This window comes from Cyprinus carpio, chromosome B17 (genome assembly GCF_018340385.1).
Source record: "Cyprinus carpio isolate SPL01 chromosome B17, ASM1834038v1, whole genome shotgun sequence".
NCBI classification, from domain to species: Eukaryota; Metazoa; Chordata; class Actinopteri; order Cypriniformes; family Cyprinidae; genus Cyprinus; species Cyprinus carpio.
The window spans coordinates 7,096,475-7,118,679 of NC_056613.1; the positions used below are offsets into that span (position 1 = coordinate 7,096,475).

Consider the following 22,205-nt stretch of genomic DNA (forward strand, 5'->3'; position numbering starts at 1 on the left):
TGCACCATGCAACCAAGAGGCTGTAGAGCTGGTAACTTGTCAGCACAGATTAGTTTCATTTTATGTCTCTGTGGTTGCAAAATCAAAGTTCAGTGACCTCGGATGAACATCACTTCACATTTGTTTCATCACTGGTGTGCAAGCAACATTGTGTACTTTCAACTGGCCAATTAGCCAAAATAACATTTAAAACAAAGAAAACAGCACACAAAATGTAATATTTTATATTTTATTATAATTTTTTTTTTGTTTTACATACAATACAAAACCACACAAAAAATATGTACAAACCATCCGAAGCAAACTAAGAGACCTTTTTATTAACCATCTTGCCACATTGCAAATTGCTTAACAAAGAGACTTGCATTCATTTCAAATGCTAATGAAGAGACGCACTGCTTTCAAAAGAGCTCAAACTTGAGAAAATTTATGGAGAATGAGTAGATCACAAATGAGCAGCCAGAATGAGAGGTCAGAGAATTACAGTAAATAATGGGAAAAAATAAAATGTTTTCACCCCAATCAGTATTAAAATAAAATGTCAAAAATTACATAAGCAATAAACAAATTTATGTCAAGTACTATTCTTTGTTAAATGCAAACGCAGAGAGTTTAGCCGAAGCATCCAGGGGCTTTTTCTTTTTGGCGCTGCCCTCATCCGACTCCATTTGTTCATTTACTTGTTCTTCATCTTCACGCTTTCGTTTCTTGGGGTCAGAGTCGCCCTTTGCTTTCTCCGTCCAGTTCTGAATAAAAGATGAGATGGATGTATGTACATTCATGCAAAATTACACAAGCAATAAACGCTATCATTCAAATAAGCCTGTTAGTGCAATTAAAATTGACCGACCACCACCGTCAACCCAGATACATTTGTTCCCGGTTCAAATAAACAAAAGCAGCGAACATATACAGACAACCATGATGAGTCATCGGACCCATTTCACATGTGAGCACCGGGGCCCTTTCTGCACACACCCCGCCACACTGCACACCATTGATCATTGTAACGCACTCTTTCAGTGCCTGAAGCCACCCCCATGTCATTAACATAAGATCAATGAGTGCGGCACACACCCCCGGCCCGGGTTTCCAGAGCAACAGGCGTCCTAACCATTCCCCCTCCAGGCTGGAGTGTGTGAAGAGTCATTCTGCCCTGCACTGAGTGGCTCTGTGGGTGCGGGGCCACGAACAGATTGTTCATACAGGAGAGCATGAGTGTTTGGAAAGCCCACACACATACACAGGTAAGTGGAGATCAGAAAACAAGAGGATATTTGCTAATGAACAGTGTTGTCATGGATAAATTGGCTTCGAGCTTTAGGAGCATATTAAAAAAAAAACAGACAGTCACTCCAGGATTTCATGGAACTTTTTTCTGATTTTTGCGGCCTAAAATGAGTGATTTTTGACAGACTGAGTTCTACAGAAGGTGGCACCAGCACCTGACAGGGAAGCATTCTCCCTAATCACATGTACATCTCGGAGATGTCTTATCTGATGTCTGCATTTACAGATGCAAGATGTTTTTTTTAGAGTGTTTGCTCATCTGCAATAAATCTCTAAGATGTTTCCTGTCAGATGTCAAATAGACATTTATTAGATTGCAGTAAAACTGCTTTGGGGGAATCGTGGCCTAATGGTTAGAGAGTCGGAAACGAAGGGTAGTGCGAGTCTCGGGCCGGCAGGAATTGTGGGTGGGGGGAGTGCATGTACAGTTTCTATCCACCTTCAATACCATGACTTACTTGAGCAAGGCATCGAACCCCCAACTGTCCCCGGGCGCCGCAGCATAAAATCTGCCCACTGCTCCGGGTGTGTGTTCACAGTGTGTGTGTGTGTTCACTGCTCTGTGTGTGTGCACTTCGGATGGGTTAATGCAGAGCAATTCTGAGTATTACACCATACTGGCTGGTGAATGTCACGTCACTTTCTCACTTTCTTTCTCTTTTCACTTTCTCTTTTTCTGAGACGTTTATCAGAGTACACAGCAGATGTTTCCCAGATCTTAAGCAGATACAGATGTCTAAATATTACAATACTTTTACGGTCATTTTCATAATGTCTAAATATAATATAATTTAATGAATACAAATATATATATATTTATATTAGGGAGTGGAAATGGCCTATAAGTACTTCTCTACAGCCATCTACTAGTGGTCATTTAAAATCTTTTTTATTTTTAAATAATTGTTTGCTTTCCTACATTATGAAACTTTTAGTTTTATACATGGGGGAAACCTATGAAGGATGAACAAATATCTTCACATTAAAAATAACTTTCAAATTCGGTAATACTTAAAGCTCAGAAGTGCTGGGAAAGTTTTGTGAAGCATTTAAAAACACTGAAAAACATTAGACCATTTCTGTCACGGGACGCATCTAAGCCCAAATTCTGCAGGAAATTTGCCGCAAATACGAAAATTTCCAAACTTTTGCAAAAATTGTGGAGTTTGTTTGATTTTGCGATAAATTCAGCGATCACAAAATCCTGGAGGTACTGAATAGAGGAAGTTAAACTAAGGGGGAAAAAAACAAGTGCTTGAATGAAATCTGTTACATAACCAACACACGTGCAAGAAAACAGAAACTCCTAGGTAACCTTCCTGGATTTAATAATAGTCTGAAGACTTCACTTGAGTAATTAGTAAACAACTGTAGATTTGGTTACTAAAAAATGCGTCACATGCTCCAATAAGAATAGTCTTACCAGTCTTTCCTCTGCTGAAAGAGTGCGGAAACGCCCCATGCCTTCCTTGATAACATCCATTTCCTCAAAGTCAGGATTGTCAGCGAGAATGCTCTTCCTATTCTCCTCAAGCCACAGCTGAAAGCCAGTTTTCGGCCTAAAGGAAGTAAATTGTAGTTACAGTCAAGACTGTAAACAAAACACTAAAAAAAGAATGACAGTTCCTCAATCAATCACCTGCCAATGACTATATAAAATAATGACTATAAATTTAATTTAATTGACCTTTCAGCATTATCACAGGTTCTTAAAAATAATTCATTAAAAATACTAAATTATATTGCTGGTACAATAAAAGAAAATATATATACTGTGTTATAAAAACAAATAAAATGTGCACAACTACTGAAATTAAACCCCAATCAATCACAAAAAAAATTATATTATCAGCATCAATGTGACTAACATTGGAACACTGTATCATGGCCAATGTCTTTTATTCATATAACACTCTTTATCTATCCCTGACTGCAAATGTTCCTATATTTTATAGTATATGCCTGTATTTCACTTCATATAAAATGTTTGACTGGCACTAACTAAAGCTTAACTAAAAGCCTTTGTTCTTGAAACACAAATAGTTTTACAGTATTGCTATCATATATTAATATATAAAGATGACAATAAAAAGGTAATCATACATATATGGTGCATCCCTTAATTTTATATAATTAGTATGATGTCTGCTGACATGAAATACTTTCATTTTGAAAGTTAAATGATTTGATGTTCTTACATCATTACAATTAAAGATAGTTCTCTCTCTTACTTTCTGTTTTCAACATTCTCCACTGATGCTGGAGGTGTAGCTGCAGGGGCTGGTTTCACTTTTTCTGCTTCTGTTTGACTGTTCTCCAGTTTCTTACTGTTTCCTTTAGAGGCACTCATCTGCAGCAGAGTGGCCTGGGTCTGAAAAACAGGGCCTCGCAAATTATTGGCAAAGAACATAATTTTTTTTATTCCAATAGACATTTCACTTGAACAAACGTTTTACCATCAGAACTAAACATTCTGGAGGAAAGGATCCTAGATGACCAGGTCATCCCTGGCAGAAAGAGCTCAGAGTGAGGGATGGAGAACATTTGTATTTGAGCAACACACAGTACCTTGGACTTAGGTTTGGGTGCCAGGGGCTTCAGGACCGGGGCTTTGCCCTGTTTTGATGTGCCGCCGAGAGGTGTGGGTTTTCTGCTGGACACTGTCATGCTGTCCAAAACATTAGTTGTTCTGGGCTGACCAGCTGGTGAACTTGACGACTTTCCTGCACCGGACACCTGCACATTTAAATATATATTGTTATAAACTGTAAATGTAAAAATTCTTACCAATATTTTTGAAAAACAAAACTTAAAAAGGAGCTTAATGTAATTAAAAATTGTGCAACTCTAACCTTAAAAGGGTTCACGCGTCCTTCTCTGTTCACTGTGACACACAAGCACAATTTATACAGTCAGCAGACACTCATATATAATGGCAGTCCATTTGTGAAAAATTGTATAGATTTGAACAAGAGGTTAAAGAAATAATAATGTAGAAAAAACAAAGTTGCAATTTGATCATAAAAATGTTTTTTTTTTTCTTTAACATTTTTTTTTTTATTCGATTTCTATTTATTAAAATTTTCTTTATATTCTATTTTTATATTCTACTCACTTGGTTTAGGAGAAGGCCTTTCAGGTGATTTTCCTCCTTTTTTGATTGGATTCAAGCCTGGATAGTCAAAATATGTTCATATCAAAAACCAAATACAAAAATTGAACAATCAAATTCAATTAAAAAGTGCATTTCTTTATGTCTATTGCAGAAATTGAGACTTGTGCTGAAAACGTGCACAGATAGGAGTGTCAATAAAGACTTTATTTTAAAGATCAAACAATATATAACTGATATGCAAAGAGTATGTAGCTTAATAAACTTGAACACTGTAATTTTAATACATTTTAATAAACTAGCATATTTACTTGGCTTCCTGGTCTCTGTTGATTCTTCTGCATCCATTTGCTCCTCTTGTGGATAATCTTCCTCCTCCTCCTCCTCACAGCCATTCTCTACTTGTGCTTGTCTGCTGCTCATCTGACGGGATCCTCTATAAACATACAGAATCAAAATATGATACTCTATGCTGGCATCAACATTTTCAACTATTTTTCTTTTATTAAAGATTCCCACAACTTCTGGTCAATCAATTTCCATTGTGATTACTGAAAAGGACTTTTAAAACCAATACATTGCACTCACAATGCAGTATTTTCACAAAAAGTAACTTCAAGAGTTTTTATGATTTTTCTAGGCCTGAGGCTATAGTAGAAAGAAATAATAGTCTTTAAGAAGCTGCAGAGGCACTAAAAAAGCTTTACTTAAAATAATACATATTAATATTACCCAGAATTCCATGCTAACCTCTGATAGGTTGGCTCTTCTTCTTCCAGCTCCTCCTCTTGAAACTGATTGGCCTTTTCCAGGGCGAGTTCACTGAGTCTCTGTGCCAGTGCCATGCGTCTGGAACGAGACGCGTAACGGATGGCGAGCGTCACAACGCTGTGAGTCATCATCTCAGCCAGCTCCACGCACCGGAACTCTCGCTCCAGTTTACACGACAGCTGCCGCCACACAAACAGAAAACAGACAGCATAGAAAATTATGAGATGAGAAGGACAGTTCAAATAAAAACTAATCTGATCAAATGTGCCAGCTATGCCAGAAAATGACGCACATGCATCAAAGCGGAGTTTTGATTTATGACATTCCAGAATCGTTTTACAGAAATCAGACAGTGTAATTCAATCCAGGCATATGCAACTGAATTTAACCAGTCTTTAACTTCCTGTTCTGGCCATGTGAATGACTTACAGCGAACATCTTCATTAGCAGTTCCTGCTGCTCTTTCTCAGCCTGAGACTGACCCTCGCTGTCAATTTCATAACCACTGGATGACAGAAAGCCAAAGTGGTTATGAAAGAGCATGGACCGCCAGTATTGCTCCTACAAAACATAAATGGAGCGTTAATGTCTTATTCAGCTGCACAGTTACAAAAAAATTAAAATAAAAAAAATCAGAAAAGCGATGGACTGCCAAGATAAGGATGGACACAACTGACTTTCAGTGTAGGTCAGCAACAATAACACTACACGAATAAATAAAATAAAATAAATTAATAAAACATAGGGAATAAAAGAGAACGTATTTCTTTAGATTTATCTCATACCTCCATTTGGCCTTTCTCTGTGGTGGTCTGGCAATAAGGCAGGTTAAAGGGCAGGACGGCCACAGCAGGGCGAGGTAGGGTGGGTGGGAAACGTGAGCCTTTACATGGGATACACCTGAGAGAGAGGATGAGGAGTTTCATTGGCTGCTTGGAAAATTCGATTTGGATTGATTTGACATTTGTGAATCAAGGAAAATGAATGCAAGGAGAAAGACGCACCTGAGCTGCTGTGGATTCTCATGAACACCGACAACCCAGTAATGGTCTGATCTGCTCTTGCAGCTGTCTCTGGTGTTACAGACAGGAGTCCACGTGTTCCCCAGGGTCCGGTTCAGCATACGTACAACACCCTCCGAGTCAATACAGCATGGGGTTCCTGGGAAAAAAGTACAATTATTATAAATTATTATAAATCTGTCATTTACTAATCAGCTAAAAAAAAAAAGGAAGAAAAGAAAACAAAAATCACAGGATTGTGGCTTTTAGTCCGTGTCACATGATTCTTCTTTTTTTTTTTACTTTCATGTCTATTAGCTTTGAGGCCATATGAGACCTTGGACCACAAAACCAGTCTTAAATAGCACGGATATATTTGTAGCAATAGCCAACAATACATTGCATGGGTCAAAATTATTGATTTTTCTTTTAAGCCAAAAATCATTAGGATATTCAGTAAAGATCATGTTCCATAAAGATATTTAGTAAATTTCCTACTGTAAATATATCAAAATCAAATTTTTGATTAGTAAAATGCATTGCTAAGAACTTCATTTGGACAAATTTAAAGGTGGTTTTCTCAATATTTTTTTTTTGCACCCTCAGATTCCAGATATTCAAATAGTTGTATCTCGGCCAAATACTGTCCTATCCTAACAAACCAAACATCAAAAAAAATCTTAAAATTGACCCTTATGACTGGATTTGTGGTCCAGGGTTACATATGTATGCATAATTAACAGTTCAAAAGTTTGTGGTCAGTAAGATTAATTTCATGTTTAAAAAAAACTGAGCACTAATTCCTGTTACTGATCCCTGTGAGGGCAAAGCTGAATTTTCAGCAGCCATTAATCCAGTCTTCAGTGTCACATGATTCTTCAAAAAAAAAAAATCATTCTTATATGCTTATTTGGTACTTATTATTATCAATGATGAAAACAACTGTGCTGCTTAACATTTTTTATGATTCTCTGAATGAATGAAAAGAACGGCATGTATTTGAAATAAAAATCTTTTGTAACATTATAAATAGCTTTTCTGGAACTTCTGATCAATGTATACATCTCTGCTTTAAAAATAAATAAATAAATAAAACCTAATTTTTTTTAACAGTAGTGTACATAGCATGGTATAACTATCAGGAAATTGAAGTTAATATTACAAACAATTTTGCAGGCTGTTTTGTTCATTTTTCCATTTCCTTCACTATCAAACAACAGGAAGAGAATACTGTGACTCACCCTCTGCAGTGAAGCCCAACCACGCCAGGTAGGACTTCTGTGAGAGAGGCAATGGTTCTCCATGTATGACCTGTCTTCTCTTGCTCCCGAGCTGGAGCAGCTGTACGCCAAGGGCCTGATCTCCATCAAACCCAGTACCTGATGACACACAACAAACAAGTTCAACCCATTTATAAACACAAAGCACAAGTGTTGGGAAGAAACTTTTGATTGCTCATTTTACTAGTTGAAAAAAAAATATTAATTCTGTGAGTCATTGCTCAAAAGTGTTTGCAGATGTGGCCTTTTTATTGCTATTACTATGTTTTTGAATAAGTTAAACTGCCATCAGTTTTCTGCTTTACAATTGATTCTTATTAATGATTAAAAGGAACCAGCTCAAAACTAAAATGTTGCATATGCCTGAACTGCAAACAAATTATAAGCATTAGCATGTAAATAAAAATAAAATAAATAAAAAAAAACTAAAAAAAAACTGAATTAAAATTTTTTTGGGTTTTGTGGAGTTTTGAAACCAGTGTCTGTATTGAAAGTAGAGTGGTACGCATTAGTACCTCTGTGATACACGATGAGGAGCTGCTCTCCGTGTCCTGCCATGCAGACAGCAGCTCCAGGCAGGCTGAAGATCTCCTTCTGCACTCCACCAATAGAGAACAGCCTGACCATCAGAGCACTGGTGGCCACTGCAGCCCAGCCCTGACCCAAACACAACGCACGGACATCCTCTCCTTTAGGAAGATCCACTATCCAGTCCTTATGTGTGTCCCAGCATGAGAAATGCAAACACTGGATCTTACTGTTGAGAAAGAGAGAGAGAGAAAGAAAATAGTGAAAGAGAGACATTTACAAAAGGAAAGGAAAGGTGTAGATAATTGAACATTCTCCTATTCAGTTCTGGTTGTTGATTAAAGAGCTCTTTCATTTATATCTTTGATAGGTCAGTTTTCATATTCTTTCTACATGTTAATATCTTTTTGATTATGTTTAAGGAATTGGCTCATTGGAAAATGATATGAATACAAATCAACAAGTTTCAGAGTATGATTATGTAACAACAAAGCTATCGTTATTACATTTCCACAGAAAACCAGTTCCCAGAAACAAAAAAAAGTACCATACTTTCTTAATATTCGAATTTACCAAGTGTCCAAAAAACCTCACGATCTGTATACCACTTTTATGTCACCTACTGTAATTTATTCATTTTATTCACAGGCAGATCATTTACTACCGGATTTCTACTGGATTAGTAGTTCTGCAAATAAAAATGGAGGCAAAGTGCAAATTTGCTTCGTAAACAAGAGCAAGTGGTTGAGGACAAAGAGGAAACTACAGAGCAAGGTTCACATCAGCTGCTGCTGACGGTAATCTGATTACTATGAAAGCAGCCCTGTTGAATACAAATGAACTCTAAATTCACTAAAAATGTCCCAACTAAAGAAATGACGTCAATTATTAAAACTAAGATCCTGTACCTGGCAAGCTCATCAGTTCCCTCACAGGCCAGCAGCACGGCCTCCTGGGATAGATCAGCCATGGTGTGGCCCAGGGTGTTTGTGAGGTGCATGGCATGATGGACAGCAGTGTCGTGAAACTGATCTTCTATACATCTTTTGCTTTTTATTGTTATTGGTTATAGCGATGGACGATGAGTTCAGAGTTTGAGAAATGAGATAGGGAATTTTGAAATTTATTATAATAATTATAAAAATTTTACATACAGATTTCCAAATATTTACTGCTACTGTTACTTGAATTGACAACTGCTATGGTTCTTCCTCACCATAAAGCGATGCATGAGGTGCACTGGGGTGGATCCCGGCTGGAAAGCCCTTTGGGGTTGTGTGGGCATGGGACCCTCGTATACGGGACGGGACACTGCAGGACCCACAGCAGGAAGAATAGCACTGCTGCCATCCTCCTCTGGAACTCCATCCAGTTTTACAGAGCCTGCATCTAGAGACACAAACATCTGACCATTAATTAAAGCGCTTGAATCACTCTTTCACTACTAATAATATCCTTGACTTGAAGTAACTGCCTGCACTACTTGCTTTCCGGAGACGCTCATACCTTGAGAATTGTCATCGTCATCCAGGAAGGACCCTCTGTTCCGTGGTCTGCCCGTGGCAGGCATGAGGTCATCGTCGTCGTCATCCTCTTCCATGACGGGTTTCTTCACCGGAGACCGCGAGTCACTCATGCCCTCGTCCAGCATCCGGTCATCATCCTCATCAAACAGGTCATCATAGTCATTTTTTTCTTTAGCTGCAGTGGCCTAAAAGTCATCAGAGAGAAAAAAAAAAAAAAAAAAAAAAAATCACATTTAAAAGTTTTCCCAAAACCATGCAGCCCTAGTAATATTTGCCATGAACAGACATTATATAAACGCTTAACTAACAGAACTTCATGCATGTTTTAGTATGAATATGTAAATGTGATGTTATAATACTTCTAACCATTTGAATGAACATGAACTGATGTAAAAATTAAATATTATTATATATTATTATTAGGCCTATATGTATTTATATCTATATGAATTTTGTATTAAAACTTAGAAAATTTCAAAGCTGAGTCTTTGTTTCATATCACAAGCACAGGGTTTCTACAGACATGAACAAGTTAAATGTAAGACTTTTTAAGACCTTTTTAATACCACCTTATACGAAATTTAAGACCTAAACATGTAATGGAAATACACATACATATATACTACATATATACATATATAATACATACATATGTAATATTTCATGTGTTTAACGTAAAAAGAAAACAAAATATCGGTGTAATAAATTATATTTATTACTAAGATATACAGTGAACTTTTCATATCAGAAGACAATATTCCATGCAAAATATCCCACAAAAGCACCACATCGTCAAGATTTTTGGTGGTGGAGACAATTTATTGTGAAGCAATATTTTCAGTGTTCTATCATACTTAAATCTGCTTATTTTTATTTACCTTTACAAATGCCTATTTTTAAAGATGCATAAATAATGTTCTGATATATTAAACAAAACGTTGAATACTGACATTTGAAATTATTTAAATAATAAAAAGGTACTTTAAATGTGAAATTAAAACCGCCAGCAGGTGGCAGCATGTCACTGTTAATAAGTGAGTCATTGCGATTGAACTGAATTTAAATGTTTTATTCATTCAGGAAAGAAACACCATCATGTTGCTCAGAGACAACAGCGCTGTGGCTTTGTTTGAAATTATTTTTGTAGTCGAAATAGAACAAAAACAGGCAATATGGTGTCTAAAACTCAAGTCTCTTAATTAACTTCTAGTTTATTAAACTGCTGTTTAAAATTTTAATAATATTTTATATATATATATATATATACATATACATATATATATACACATATACATATACACACACACACTCACGTACATTTGTTATCATGGTCATTTTTGGAGGAAAAAAAAAAAAAATTTTTTTAAAGAGATTTAATTTTTTTGCCATATTGCCCAGCCCTAGTATTTAGCGTTTTCATATTTAACAATATTATTAACAAATATACAGGCAAAGATTGATGTTAGCATTTTCAAAAATAATCAAGCAGCAGATACAGGCACATAAAGGTCACATAGAGATACATATACATCCATCATGACTTTACATTGGTGATGCTATTTCTGGCACAGTATGATCGGGAAGAAAAAGAAGAGAGCCTGAAGGGAAGACTGACCTTGGTGCTTTGGATAGTAGAGGAAGAGGATGGCGATGAGGACGACACGCCTTCCAGGAGCCCGAGGCAGCCCTCGGTGTCAGTGTAAGCGATCCGGACCCCTGAGGGATGCCACGCCATCCCACACACAGTGAACCCTTTCTCGTGTTTCTGTCTGTAATGTACAAGATCAACATCATCGTCACTGCACATACTGTATAGTCTGAAATCACTAGTAGCGTGACCTCCTTTCTAGAAACATCCGTAAAGACACAAAATATTGTGTACAGTAATATTATACATGTATAAAGCATTAATGACAATACAATATTCACAATCTGTCAACACCAATATCAAAATAATTTTAAGATGTGAATTTAACCTCTCGATACACAGTTTGGCTTCTACATCCCAAATCAACAGGTTTCCACCAACTGTTCCTGCAGCCAGAAACTTCCCACACGGCGACCAGACCACAACATTAACAACCTGGGAAGAGAACGATTCAGAAAGAATTACTCATAACATCATGCACTGAAAATAATGCACAACTTTTACCACTCAGCACATTATCTCACCTGATAGAGTAAGCAAAAGGTTAAGACACAGTTGTAATGCTAATAAAGGTTTCCACAATCTATAATGACCTTATTCGAATTATATTGCTCTTAACTGTTCCAGTGTTGTTTTCTACTGACCTGTGTGATGAGGTCATCAGAGAGCGTGCTGACATGTGTCCATGTGTTTTTGTCATACAATTGAACGGTCAAGTCCACTGGTACAGCAAGAAGCTACAAGCACATACATCAAATAAAAATGTAAATTGAATTTTGAAATCTGAATGGGCCTTATATAAAACGTGAAATTGTCAATACCTTTCCAGAATGCGGCTGCCATGCGAGCCTACAGAGAGACTTGGCATTGCTCACATCACTTGACTTCTGGAGAATTTTCCATTGAGCTACTTGAGTCTAAAACACACAACGGGATTCATGAGCTTAACATCAGATCTAAAATACAGAGGGGTTGAAAAAGTCTGAGATCACACTGAAAATGTGGGAATTCAGTTGATTTAAATACGTAACTTAAATTATGCTGAAAGTACAACTTGTGATAAAAAATAAAGAATGTAATAAAGATGTTTTCTCTAGTGCTCGCTGACTTTTGGACATCATTGTGTATGTTTTTCCATTGTATAACAACTGACGAGGCCTCGTACCTGTGACTCAATAGACCACACAGTAACCGATCCATCACAGCTGGAGGAAGCCTGTCAGGAAGTGACATCAGCATAATATAAATGACTAAGACAAAACATAATATTTAATAGATAAATACTCATCAGATGTTAAACATAAAAAATAAAAAAAAAAACGCAAATGGTAATGTATGCAATAAATAGTAATGTGTGCAATAAATATGAAACTGTGAAATAATTCATGAGCTTCATTTGGCCACATTCAGAAATAACAGCTGACCATTAAAAGGAACCGTGACACTCACAAGGAACTCATCAGAAGGGTCAAGAGCCACACTGAGGATTGGAGCGTCATGTCCTCGTAGGGTCTTCTGCTGACTGCTGTCCACCACCTCCACTATCTTCACAATAAAGTCACTGGAAAACAGAATACCAAAATTAGTGTCTTCATTCTCCACCGTTTCAGCCCAGCAGAGACTCATATTGGCGCTGCAGATCTTTCTGATCTGAAGTGGGGAAATAAATGAAAACTCATTTCCGACCTCTACAGGAAGAAAAAAAAAATCAAATAACCTGTTTGGAGCTCAGCTGCCAGTGCCGCCTGCATCAATATTCAAGCATCGGCAGCAGGATAAAACTGCTCAATCAATGCTGAGACATGCTCGCTGCCTTCATCCATGATGCACCCGCTTAAAACAATCCATATATCCAGAAAACGGCCATTTAGCCAAATGCAACTAATCATAAAACAATCGAAGTGGCTTTGTCTGCGCACTGACGTCGGTCAAAAGCACAGAGATGGAAGTATTAAACAGTTATTACTACCCAACATGTGACCCTGAACCACAAAACCAGTCATAAGGGAACATTTTTTCAAATTGAGATTTATACATCATCAGAAAGCTAAATAAATAAGCTGTCCATTGATTAATGGTTTGTTAGGATAGGACAATATTTGGCCAAGATACAACTATTTGAAATTCTGGAATCTGAGGGTGCAAAAAAAATTTAAATATTGAGAAAATCACCTTCGAAGTTATCCAAATGAAGTTCTTAGCAATGCATATTACTAAACAAAAATTGAGTTTTGATATATTTACAGCAGGAAATTTACAAAATACCTTCATGGAACATGATCTTTACTTAATATCCTAATGATTTTTGGCATAAAAGATAATTTTGACCTATACAATGTATTGTTGGCTATTGCTACGAATATACCTGTGCAATTAAAATTTTCTTTAAGGGAAAGCCCCTTGAAATGCTCCATCTCAATTTCGAGGAGGAACGGATCTGTTCTTATGACTGGTGTTGTGGTCCAGGGTCACATATAAAAAAAACAATAGGAAAATAGAAATCCTGGCCAGGATATGTCTGAGAAACAGCGGGATATATGGTCACCCTGAAACACACATATGCTTTACAACACAAACATAGGAGGACAAGGACTGAAAGCAAGTCATACCTTGAGCCTGCAGCCACTCTTGACCCGCTGCTGTTGAAGGTGACGTGGTTTGCGTTGGTGGTGAATCGAGTGAGAATGCCATCTGGATCTCCCTCTGGGAAAGTGTGAATCTGAACTGTGTTGTTGGAAACTGCTGTAACTAACTTTCCATTCTGTAGGGAAAAACAAACACTGACATTGAAATAACAGTAAAATTAACAGGATTCTGATTTAACTGACCATTTTCAGATGTTTAACAGGAAAAACTCACTGCAGCATTATTAATGTGATTATTATAATAGACCATACAAAAAACACACACACACAAAAACAAATGTTAACTTACCTTCAGTGCTACAGAATAGACCTTCTCCCCGACATTTATGGACTTGGGATCGTCATCATCTAGACTTTCCCATATGCGGACGTCGCCGTCACTCCCACAGGTCACAATACACCTAGGACACATCATAAGGTGTTTGAAACAATACATCAACTACAGGCATCTTATTATTTCCCAGTTGTTAAGTCTGAAATCAAAGGTATGCGTGTGATCTCAAAAGACGTTACTTACTTTCCCTCATCATCAAAGCAGACATCAGTGTGGCCTTCTGAGTGACCGTAACGCATGGGCTTCCTTTCACACGGCATGATGCTCTCCGGAGGACAATCAGGAACAGGACCGAAAATGCCTGCTAGTAAAATCAATAAAAAATAAAAAAAAGAAATATTTATAACATCTTAAATATAAACGTTACATAAATACAGTTTTATATTTGGAATGAACTATTTAATATACAAGAATACACACCTTCCAATTTGATTAAATTAAAATCAATTTCTCCTGCTATACTCTGTATCAAGTTCAAATAATTATTTCAAATAATAATTATAATAATTTTTGTTCAAATAATTAATAAGTTACCTATAAAATATACAGTCAAATTATTCAAACACCAGATATAATTTTTTATTTTTTTTATTTTTATTATCTAGTGGGACACTATAGTTCATTCATGTAAGTGGTGATAGCAAAATATAGTAAACTGTGACATATTATACTCAAAAATTCTTCACTACCAGTAAAACTTAGGAACTAAAAATTATTCAGATACTTTGACCTGACCACGTTTTGCTTAAGTGTTTCTTTTTCTTTCTTTAATTGCTAATGCGACCTTTTTATCCCACAGACTGAACAATATGAAGCATTGCTTGGTAATTGGTTGACATAAATTGGTATTATCTAATTTTGTACTTAAATTTAACCACTTAATACGTTTTGGTTGATTGTAATCCATACATTTCTATCAAAGTTATCTGGCATTATCACGATGAATTTGTTCTGACACAGTTTAACTCTGAGATCTTGTCATATTTTATTACCATTTTCTAAATTATATCATAGAGAATCAACTGTGATATTGTGAGAAATGTTGAAGGTGTCTGAATTAATTTTGGTTTGACTGTAGTTAACATTATCACAGTTATACCATAAATTGTAATAATGTATAACTACTTGTATTGTATGTGTGTGTGTATACATATACTTGTAGAATATATATAATCTTACACATATGCATGCGCGTGCGTGTGTGTGTGTGTGTGTGTGTGTGTGTGTATAGGACACAGTTAACTTCTCAAAATGAAGCGTCAAGAAAAAGAAAGTCTATGATCAGGTGTACAAACAAAAAAATATTTTTTTCTGGTTTGTGTAACTGGTTTGTAATGCAAACATAGAGAGCCTTCACTAAAAGTAAGCTCATTTTATCCCAAGTTTAGACAAACAGCTTAATCTTAAGCACAAAGAGCCGCTACGTCAGCTAAGTTACTTTACAAGCAAAATCCTCAACAACCGCGGAATAAAAACACAAGTCTTCAAATGACTACATGTGTCACAGTAATCAAATATAATCGAATAACAACTCAGCGATATATGTTAAATATATGTTTTAATCAAGCAGTACTTACAGCTTTAGTTTGGCGGTTATTCTCAATATTCAGCGCCACACACTAGCTCACATTTCCCGCGCTGACAACGGTGACGTTTAAAAGTGGGACGGAGCGTACAACTTTACTCAACAGTCATTGGCTGAGTCACAGTATTAGTCCCACCCTACGTCTGACGTGTCTTGACCGTCTTGACGTAACAGATAAATTAATTCTACATTAAAAATAAACTAAAAATAATTATTTATTATTATAAATTAATCAGTCAGTCATTTTAATGGTTAATATTATTTTAAAATGTTCGAGGTGCATGTAAAAATAATGTTGTCGTTCTTAACAAACAAATGGAACTTCCTGCAGCAAAACTGATATAATGAAATACAGCCTGAGGTTGTAGCCTACGTTTAGTCCTCTGCAAGAGAATAGACCAATTATCCTCATTGTCTGTTTGCTGAACAATCTGATATGTACTCCAGGAAGCAGCTCTTGCATCTGCTTGTAGACTGAAATGCAACACCAAATATTATGATGATAAGATTAATGGCCACATTGGGGCATGTCATTTCTGCATCAATTAGAGTCCAGATTTGACTACATTGCAGAGACCAAACGTCCCCAAAAGGATAGTAAATCTGAAATCACCTAAATTGTGACATCCAATAGCCCCCACAAGCAAAACAAAAATAAATTATACCTTAATGAAAATCTAAAAATGCAGAAAGAATTCTGTGAGAATTAGGGGAATAAAATAAAACAACAAGAGAAATCTATAGTATACATTTTTTTCTGTATTTTTCTAATTATCAATGCAACATTAGTCTAAATTCTTACAATATTTCACAAAGGTATACGCTATAAATGTATGATCTCAAGATAAAGATGGTCCAGCTTAAATTCATAAAGCAGATTTGATCATCTCAGGAACATTAATATTTAACAGCAGTGGGTTTGGCAGATCAATAGTAATCGTTCCTTTTTCAGTCAATCGAGAACCAGTTTTCCGAGGTGAGCACATGTAGTAAATGTACTAAAGACAATGACCTTTAGCTACATCATCATAATATCTTTAGCTAAATCAAAGTTGTAAGAGAGGATCGTTCCACATTTTGTTAAAAGTGAGAACATCTCACTTTTCAGTACATGCCATTTTGTCTATGTACTTCACTGAACCCGAGATTGTCACACAATAAAACAATCTGAGAGGAGACTTGGTATAAACCATAACACAGTGAAACAAATCAGTCTGAGTTTAACTTGTTGACTCTATTGCTTGTTTTTATTGAAAATGTGTAACTACAATATTTGGTTGAATTGCTTCCATACTGGTTATACTGGACAGATCTATCAAATAATACTGACAAGGTTTTGCATCTCAAACAAAAACGGTTTAGGCACTGTTTTGTTCTAAAATACAAGACAGATAATCTAGCAGTTAGAAAGTGTCAAGTCAGTTTTACAAGTCTGCCATCTAGTGGTATCTGGTCAGTAGCCTTCTACAACAGGGAAAAAAATAATAATAATACATGTATATATACATATACATATACATATATATATATATATATATATATATATATATATATATATATATATATATTTATATATATATATATATATATATATTTTTTTTTTTTTCATAATTATATATTTTTTTTTATATATTTTTTTTTTTTTTTTTATTTATTGTTTTATTTTGTTTTATAGCTTTTTGTTTTGGATGTGAATTAATGGTTAAAAAACAAACACTAATGTTTAAGTGTTCCAAAAAACAGCAGTGGCGGCAAATTTGACATCATTCTCTCTTCTGACTGCTTAAAAAAACAATCTCTCTATATTTTTTCATTCTTTTGGAAAATCCTGAAATGCTGTCGTGGATTTAGAGTAAATAGGAATACAAAATGTTTTGCCGTCATCTCCTGTTCACCACTCTTGAAGTTTAATCAATTATGACGACTTCCGCTTCTGAGAACGCCGGAAATGTGAAAAGGGTCCATTAATTCAATTAATTTACTGTTTTATCGTGAAGATCTAGGGCACAGAACTTTATAATGCATACAAAAGTTAATAAAGTATATTAACAGATGAGAAATACAAAACAATAGAAAAATACAAATCAAATTCACATAGCCTAGAAAATCTGCTCAAAAAATACTTAATGGTATAGAAATGTCGACTGATGTCCTGCATAACTTTGGTTTTCACAAAATTGCATTAGAAACATAAATTGTTTTTGTGCTGCATAGTAACTACCTCCACCATATTGTGTTGAATACATTTATTGTGCCTTTTAATCTGTCAAATCAAGCAACATGTAGTTTTGTCTCACTTCTGTCACAGTTTTCATACAGCACAAGCTCCATTGCACCTATAGTTGTATTGCCTAAGGAAGTGTCTCAAACTGTAGGGTAAAGGCAAGGCGTCAATGCCCTGATATGTTGTACAGCTACATATGACCGCTCTGCACATGTGCTGCAGAGAGAAAGGAAAGTTCCTAGGTAGTGGGCGAGAGAGAAGAGGCTCAAAAAATAGGCATGTGGCCGGGTCACTGTAGTGCCTCAACAGGCCTGTGACACTGGAATCTCTGTACATACAAGGGTCACGGCCATCAAAGCTAAAGCGCTTCCCGTTTTGCTCTATTCGAGCATGGAGGGAGCGGCTATAGCGTCTGAAGCTAACCGAGAAGAGGTATTCATCCTGGGCAGAGTCTCGGAGCAGAAAGGTCCCCTCTGGTTGCCCTTCCAAAAGCTGCTCAGCTTCGAAACGATCCAAGACACCCCAGTAACAAGGGCTGTTGTTGATCTGAAGCAGATCAGGAACCAGGATGTAGTCAGTGTGGGCACAGCACTCAGTGTCTCCATGTGCAAAAGACGGATCCCAGTCATCCAGACTAGAAGCCCCAGTAGAGCTGATCTCTTCCCATGAAATGAGCTTTGGAGGAGAAGAGGATAACAAAGGAGCTGTGGGTTCGGTTTCGATGCTTAAAGAAGGTTTGGTGTGAGTGCCATGTTTCTTGATCAGATGCCAACACTGAGCCAATTCGGATTTCGGAGAATTTGGGAACTTGTCCTCCATGAGCTCGGACACATGAATCTTCCGTTTGGACCAAAGAAGGACGGAGAATGGACGCGAAGAACCAGACTGGTGGTGATGGTGGTGGTGGTGATTGCGAAGAGGGAGACACTGGCCGACGGCGTCTTGAAACTTCTGCCTCAGAGACCGGCGGGACAGGGCTTTCCTGCAAGGAGAGTCTGGATCCGTTTCTCCAGGGATTGTGCAGCTGCACTTTCGCTCTCGACGTCTCCGGGGACAAGAAGCAGAGCGTACAGTCTGGTCGTCTGTTCCTTCCCCCTCTTCCCCTCTGGACGCTGTCTCATGGTGTGACCCACGGGAGCGTTTTTTAATACTGCGGATGTAACTATCAGCGCTCCAGCTCCGCAGGTTCTTGGGACGTGTATCCGAGTTTTTGGGCTTCCTCTCTGACATTGCTGCAGGCCCTTTTTGGAAAAGTGCTGCACAGAATTTAAAAATAAATCAAGATTGGCAAAGAAAAATATGAAGAATACTAATAGTATTAATGCTATTTAGTACAAATATTACAAAATTAATGAATACAACATATATTTATGCACAGTACCAAATAAAATTTTTATGTTGATTTTTCAGGAAATTAACATGATTCTATTCATATGTTTTAAATTAGAGGAACACATTATTTTATATGAAAAATGAGAAAGAAGAACGTGTTCCAGGAAACAAGACACACACATGCAAATATTATTTAAATTAAAATAATTGACTTAATTGAGTTATTTTAATCTACTTAATTCAATTTACATTTAGTAATTTTTTTGTTTCAAATTTAATTAAAAATATATATATTTTACAGTTATTAATTAAAATAAAAATATAACTACCTAAATATAATATGCATTATCAAATGTTTTGGGACACTTACATTTTTCTATTTATACATTAATTAACAAAACATATGCATTATATAAAAAGACTTCTATAAAAATACTTCTATTTGTGTAATGTATATTTTGTCTGTGTGCAGTATATTTATGCAATTTTTAAATAAATTAAAATAATAAATAACTATATACTATATTATATTATATACAGATCATCTAAGGATATACTTTTATACTTTGTATATAACTGCATATCACAACTATATACAAGTAACAGACAGATACAATATACCAACTAACAGACAAATAAAAGGCTGCCTTTTCAATATCTTTTAATGAATGAAATCCAAATGTATCCTACCTTTAAAATGGATGGAAAATCTGATGTCCTCACAGAGGAGTGATCAATTTTTCCATGCCTGAAGTTTATGCAGTGAGAGCTCGGCATGAACTGAAGGGAGGAAGCACATCCCTCCTATTTAAAACCTCTCAAGTATCAATTCCTCAGAGGAACACTTGCCCTTCACTGGACGGAAGGGGTACTTTTGTCAATGGACAGTTAACCTATCATATCCGCCAATGAATATGCTGTCCTGAAGAAATGACATTGAGAATTTTAAATGAGTATAGGATGTACTGTATAATCTATATCAGTATTAGGCTGCCATATCTATTATAGCTGTTATATTATTATTGGCGGTTTTACTGCAAAATAAGTGCAAAAATGTGTCTATCCCTTAAATAAGCCACAAGCCCACAACATTAAAATCTTTTGAAATGTATTAGCTCTTACTGTGAACTTTGACTGAACATCAATGAATCAATGAGCTAAATGTAATTAGTCAATAATAACGGACATCTATTTACGAGGGCAACCTTGTTAGGAAGGAAATGGAAAATCTCTGAACAGACACTGAGGGCTCTACTTCATTGATTTATTGAGTGATATGTGGGCTACTTTAATTTGGGAACATCCGGCAAACATTTGCAAGCACAAAGGCAGTTTTTGACACCCATTTCAGATGGTGGTCATGGAGTCCATTCAAGGTATCACCCAGAAAGGATCAAATATCAAGAGTAATATCATGCATTTCCGGCCTGCTAAATGGATTACAAAATAAATTCAATAATTCATTATGGCTGTGAAGTCATTAGGTGATGTCATTCTGAAATGTTAAAATATTTTACTCTCATTTATTTAATATCACAGGCAGGCTACTGTATAGCTATGAATTATTCAGATGAACAGTGTGCATCTTGTTTTCTTACATTCGCACTGTAATCAGTCTCTCTCTCTCTTAAGTGTGTGAGGCCAGCAGGATGGCATCCAAAAAATTAAGTGATGAATTCTCCTGCGATCTGTTAAAAGTGGTTGATCAGATCAATGTGTAGAGGCACAAATGATTCAGTTGTTCCACTTAAGTTGTTCAGAACAATAAAGAACTGTTGTATTCAGTCCTTTCTCTTATAATATTCTTTTCCCTTGTAGAATTTAACAGACCTTAAAAAGTATAAATTGTCATAATTCTCACCCTTGTGTTATTCCAAACCTTTAAGAATTTCCTTCTTCTGTTGAACACAAAAGAAGATATTTTGAAAAAGGTTAATAACCAATCAGTTGCTGGTAGATATGGATTTCCTTGTTTTTTATCTTTTATTTTATTTTGTCCGTATGTAAGTCAATGGCTACCAGTAACTGTTTGGTTATCAACATTCTTCAAAACATCTTCAATTAAACAAACAGACCCCAACACTACATGAAACACACACACACACACACACACACACACACACACACACACACAAATCAGATAACTTTATCATTTTAAGTAAAGGAACAAACATATCTCAACATTACAATCTTATAAGTGAGTGTAAATTAACTGGCAAACTGGCAAACAATACAACTATATGTATTTATGCCCCAGTGCATGTTGGGAAGGGGGAAACAGGACTACAAAACCAAAAAAAAAAACCAGACAATTCAGCTTACCTGCTTAGCTTATCTGCTTCTATGTTGGTTTGACCTAAAATGAAAACAGTGTGTTAGAAAAAAAGATGCATTATGGCGCATTACTTGCATTCCAGGAATTAAAAAAAAAAAAAGCTGCAATAAATAATACATTATTCAGCATTGTTTACTTTATCATTTCAAAGTGTATTCTCACAGTGAATTTTATCACCTGGCAGACAGCATCATTTCTAACCTTCCTGCCCCATGAATTTCCAGAATTTTACTGCTTCTATCATACACTCGGACTAAATTTGGAAGCCCACCAGACCACACAGGACAGAAGTGAAGCATGTTTAGCTGGAAGAAGTAACAGGATCAGACAACTGGGAGAAGAATCTCCTGTATCACATATGTGCACAAATCTGTAGGCTACTGTATACTGTATCTGTCTGCTAGAGAGAAATCATCTTCAAGCAGAAAGAGGACAGTAATTCAGTATGGCCATTAACATGGCACAGTTTATCAAAAAGAGGGAACCTTGCCAAGCGAGTCTCAGATATGCCAGCTATTACTGTGCTATCGATCTGATGCACAGCAGAGCAACCATGGACATCATGAATTTTTCATTTGATTGTGTTGTCAAATT

General features: G+C 36.2%; 2 protein-coding genes across 2 annotated transcripts; both read right to left on the bottom strand.

Annotated features, from left to right (window-relative positions):
* Positions 1–215: 215 nt before the first annotated feature.
* On the bottom strand, positions 216–15,850 carry LOC109106891 (WD repeat and HMG-box DNA-binding protein 1-like). Its single transcript, XM_042741948.1, has 26 exons — positions 15,713–15,850; positions 14,319–14,439; positions 14,091–14,202; positions 13,766–13,917; positions 12,606–12,717; positions 12,322–12,372; positions 11,978–12,073; positions 11,801–11,893; positions 11,485–11,591; positions 11,124–11,277; positions 9,489–9,693; positions 9,167–9,371; positions 8,891–9,025; positions 7,970–8,211; positions 7,416–7,553; positions 6,178–6,334; positions 5,959–6,073; positions 5,603–5,734; positions 5,135–5,352; positions 4,714–4,838; positions 4,406–4,462; positions 4,143–4,174; positions 3,859–4,026; positions 3,522–3,661; positions 2,714–2,849; positions 216–746 (listed from the first exon to the last, which is right to left on the bottom strand). The coding sequence occupies exons 2-26, from the start codon at positions 14,393–14,395 to the stop codon at positions 582–584; spliced, it is 3,324 nt and encodes a 1,107-aa protein (XP_042597882.1). The 5' UTR covers positions 14,396–14,439; positions 15,713–15,850; the 3' UTR covers positions 216–581.
* A 1,605-nt stretch (positions 15,851–17,455) lies between these two features.
* Positions 17,456–20,789, bottom strand: LOC109106892 (suppressor of cytokine signaling 4-like). The gene is made up of 2 exons (XM_042741949.1): positions 19,967–20,789; positions 17,456–19,200 (listed from the first exon to the last, which is right to left on the bottom strand). The coding sequence occupies exon 2, from the start codon at positions 19,172–19,174 to the stop codon at positions 18,032–18,034; it is 1,143 nt and encodes a 380-aa protein (XP_042597883.1). The 5' UTR covers positions 19,175–19,200; positions 19,967–20,789; the 3' UTR covers positions 17,456–18,031.
* Positions 20,790–22,205: the final 1,416 nt, after the last annotated feature.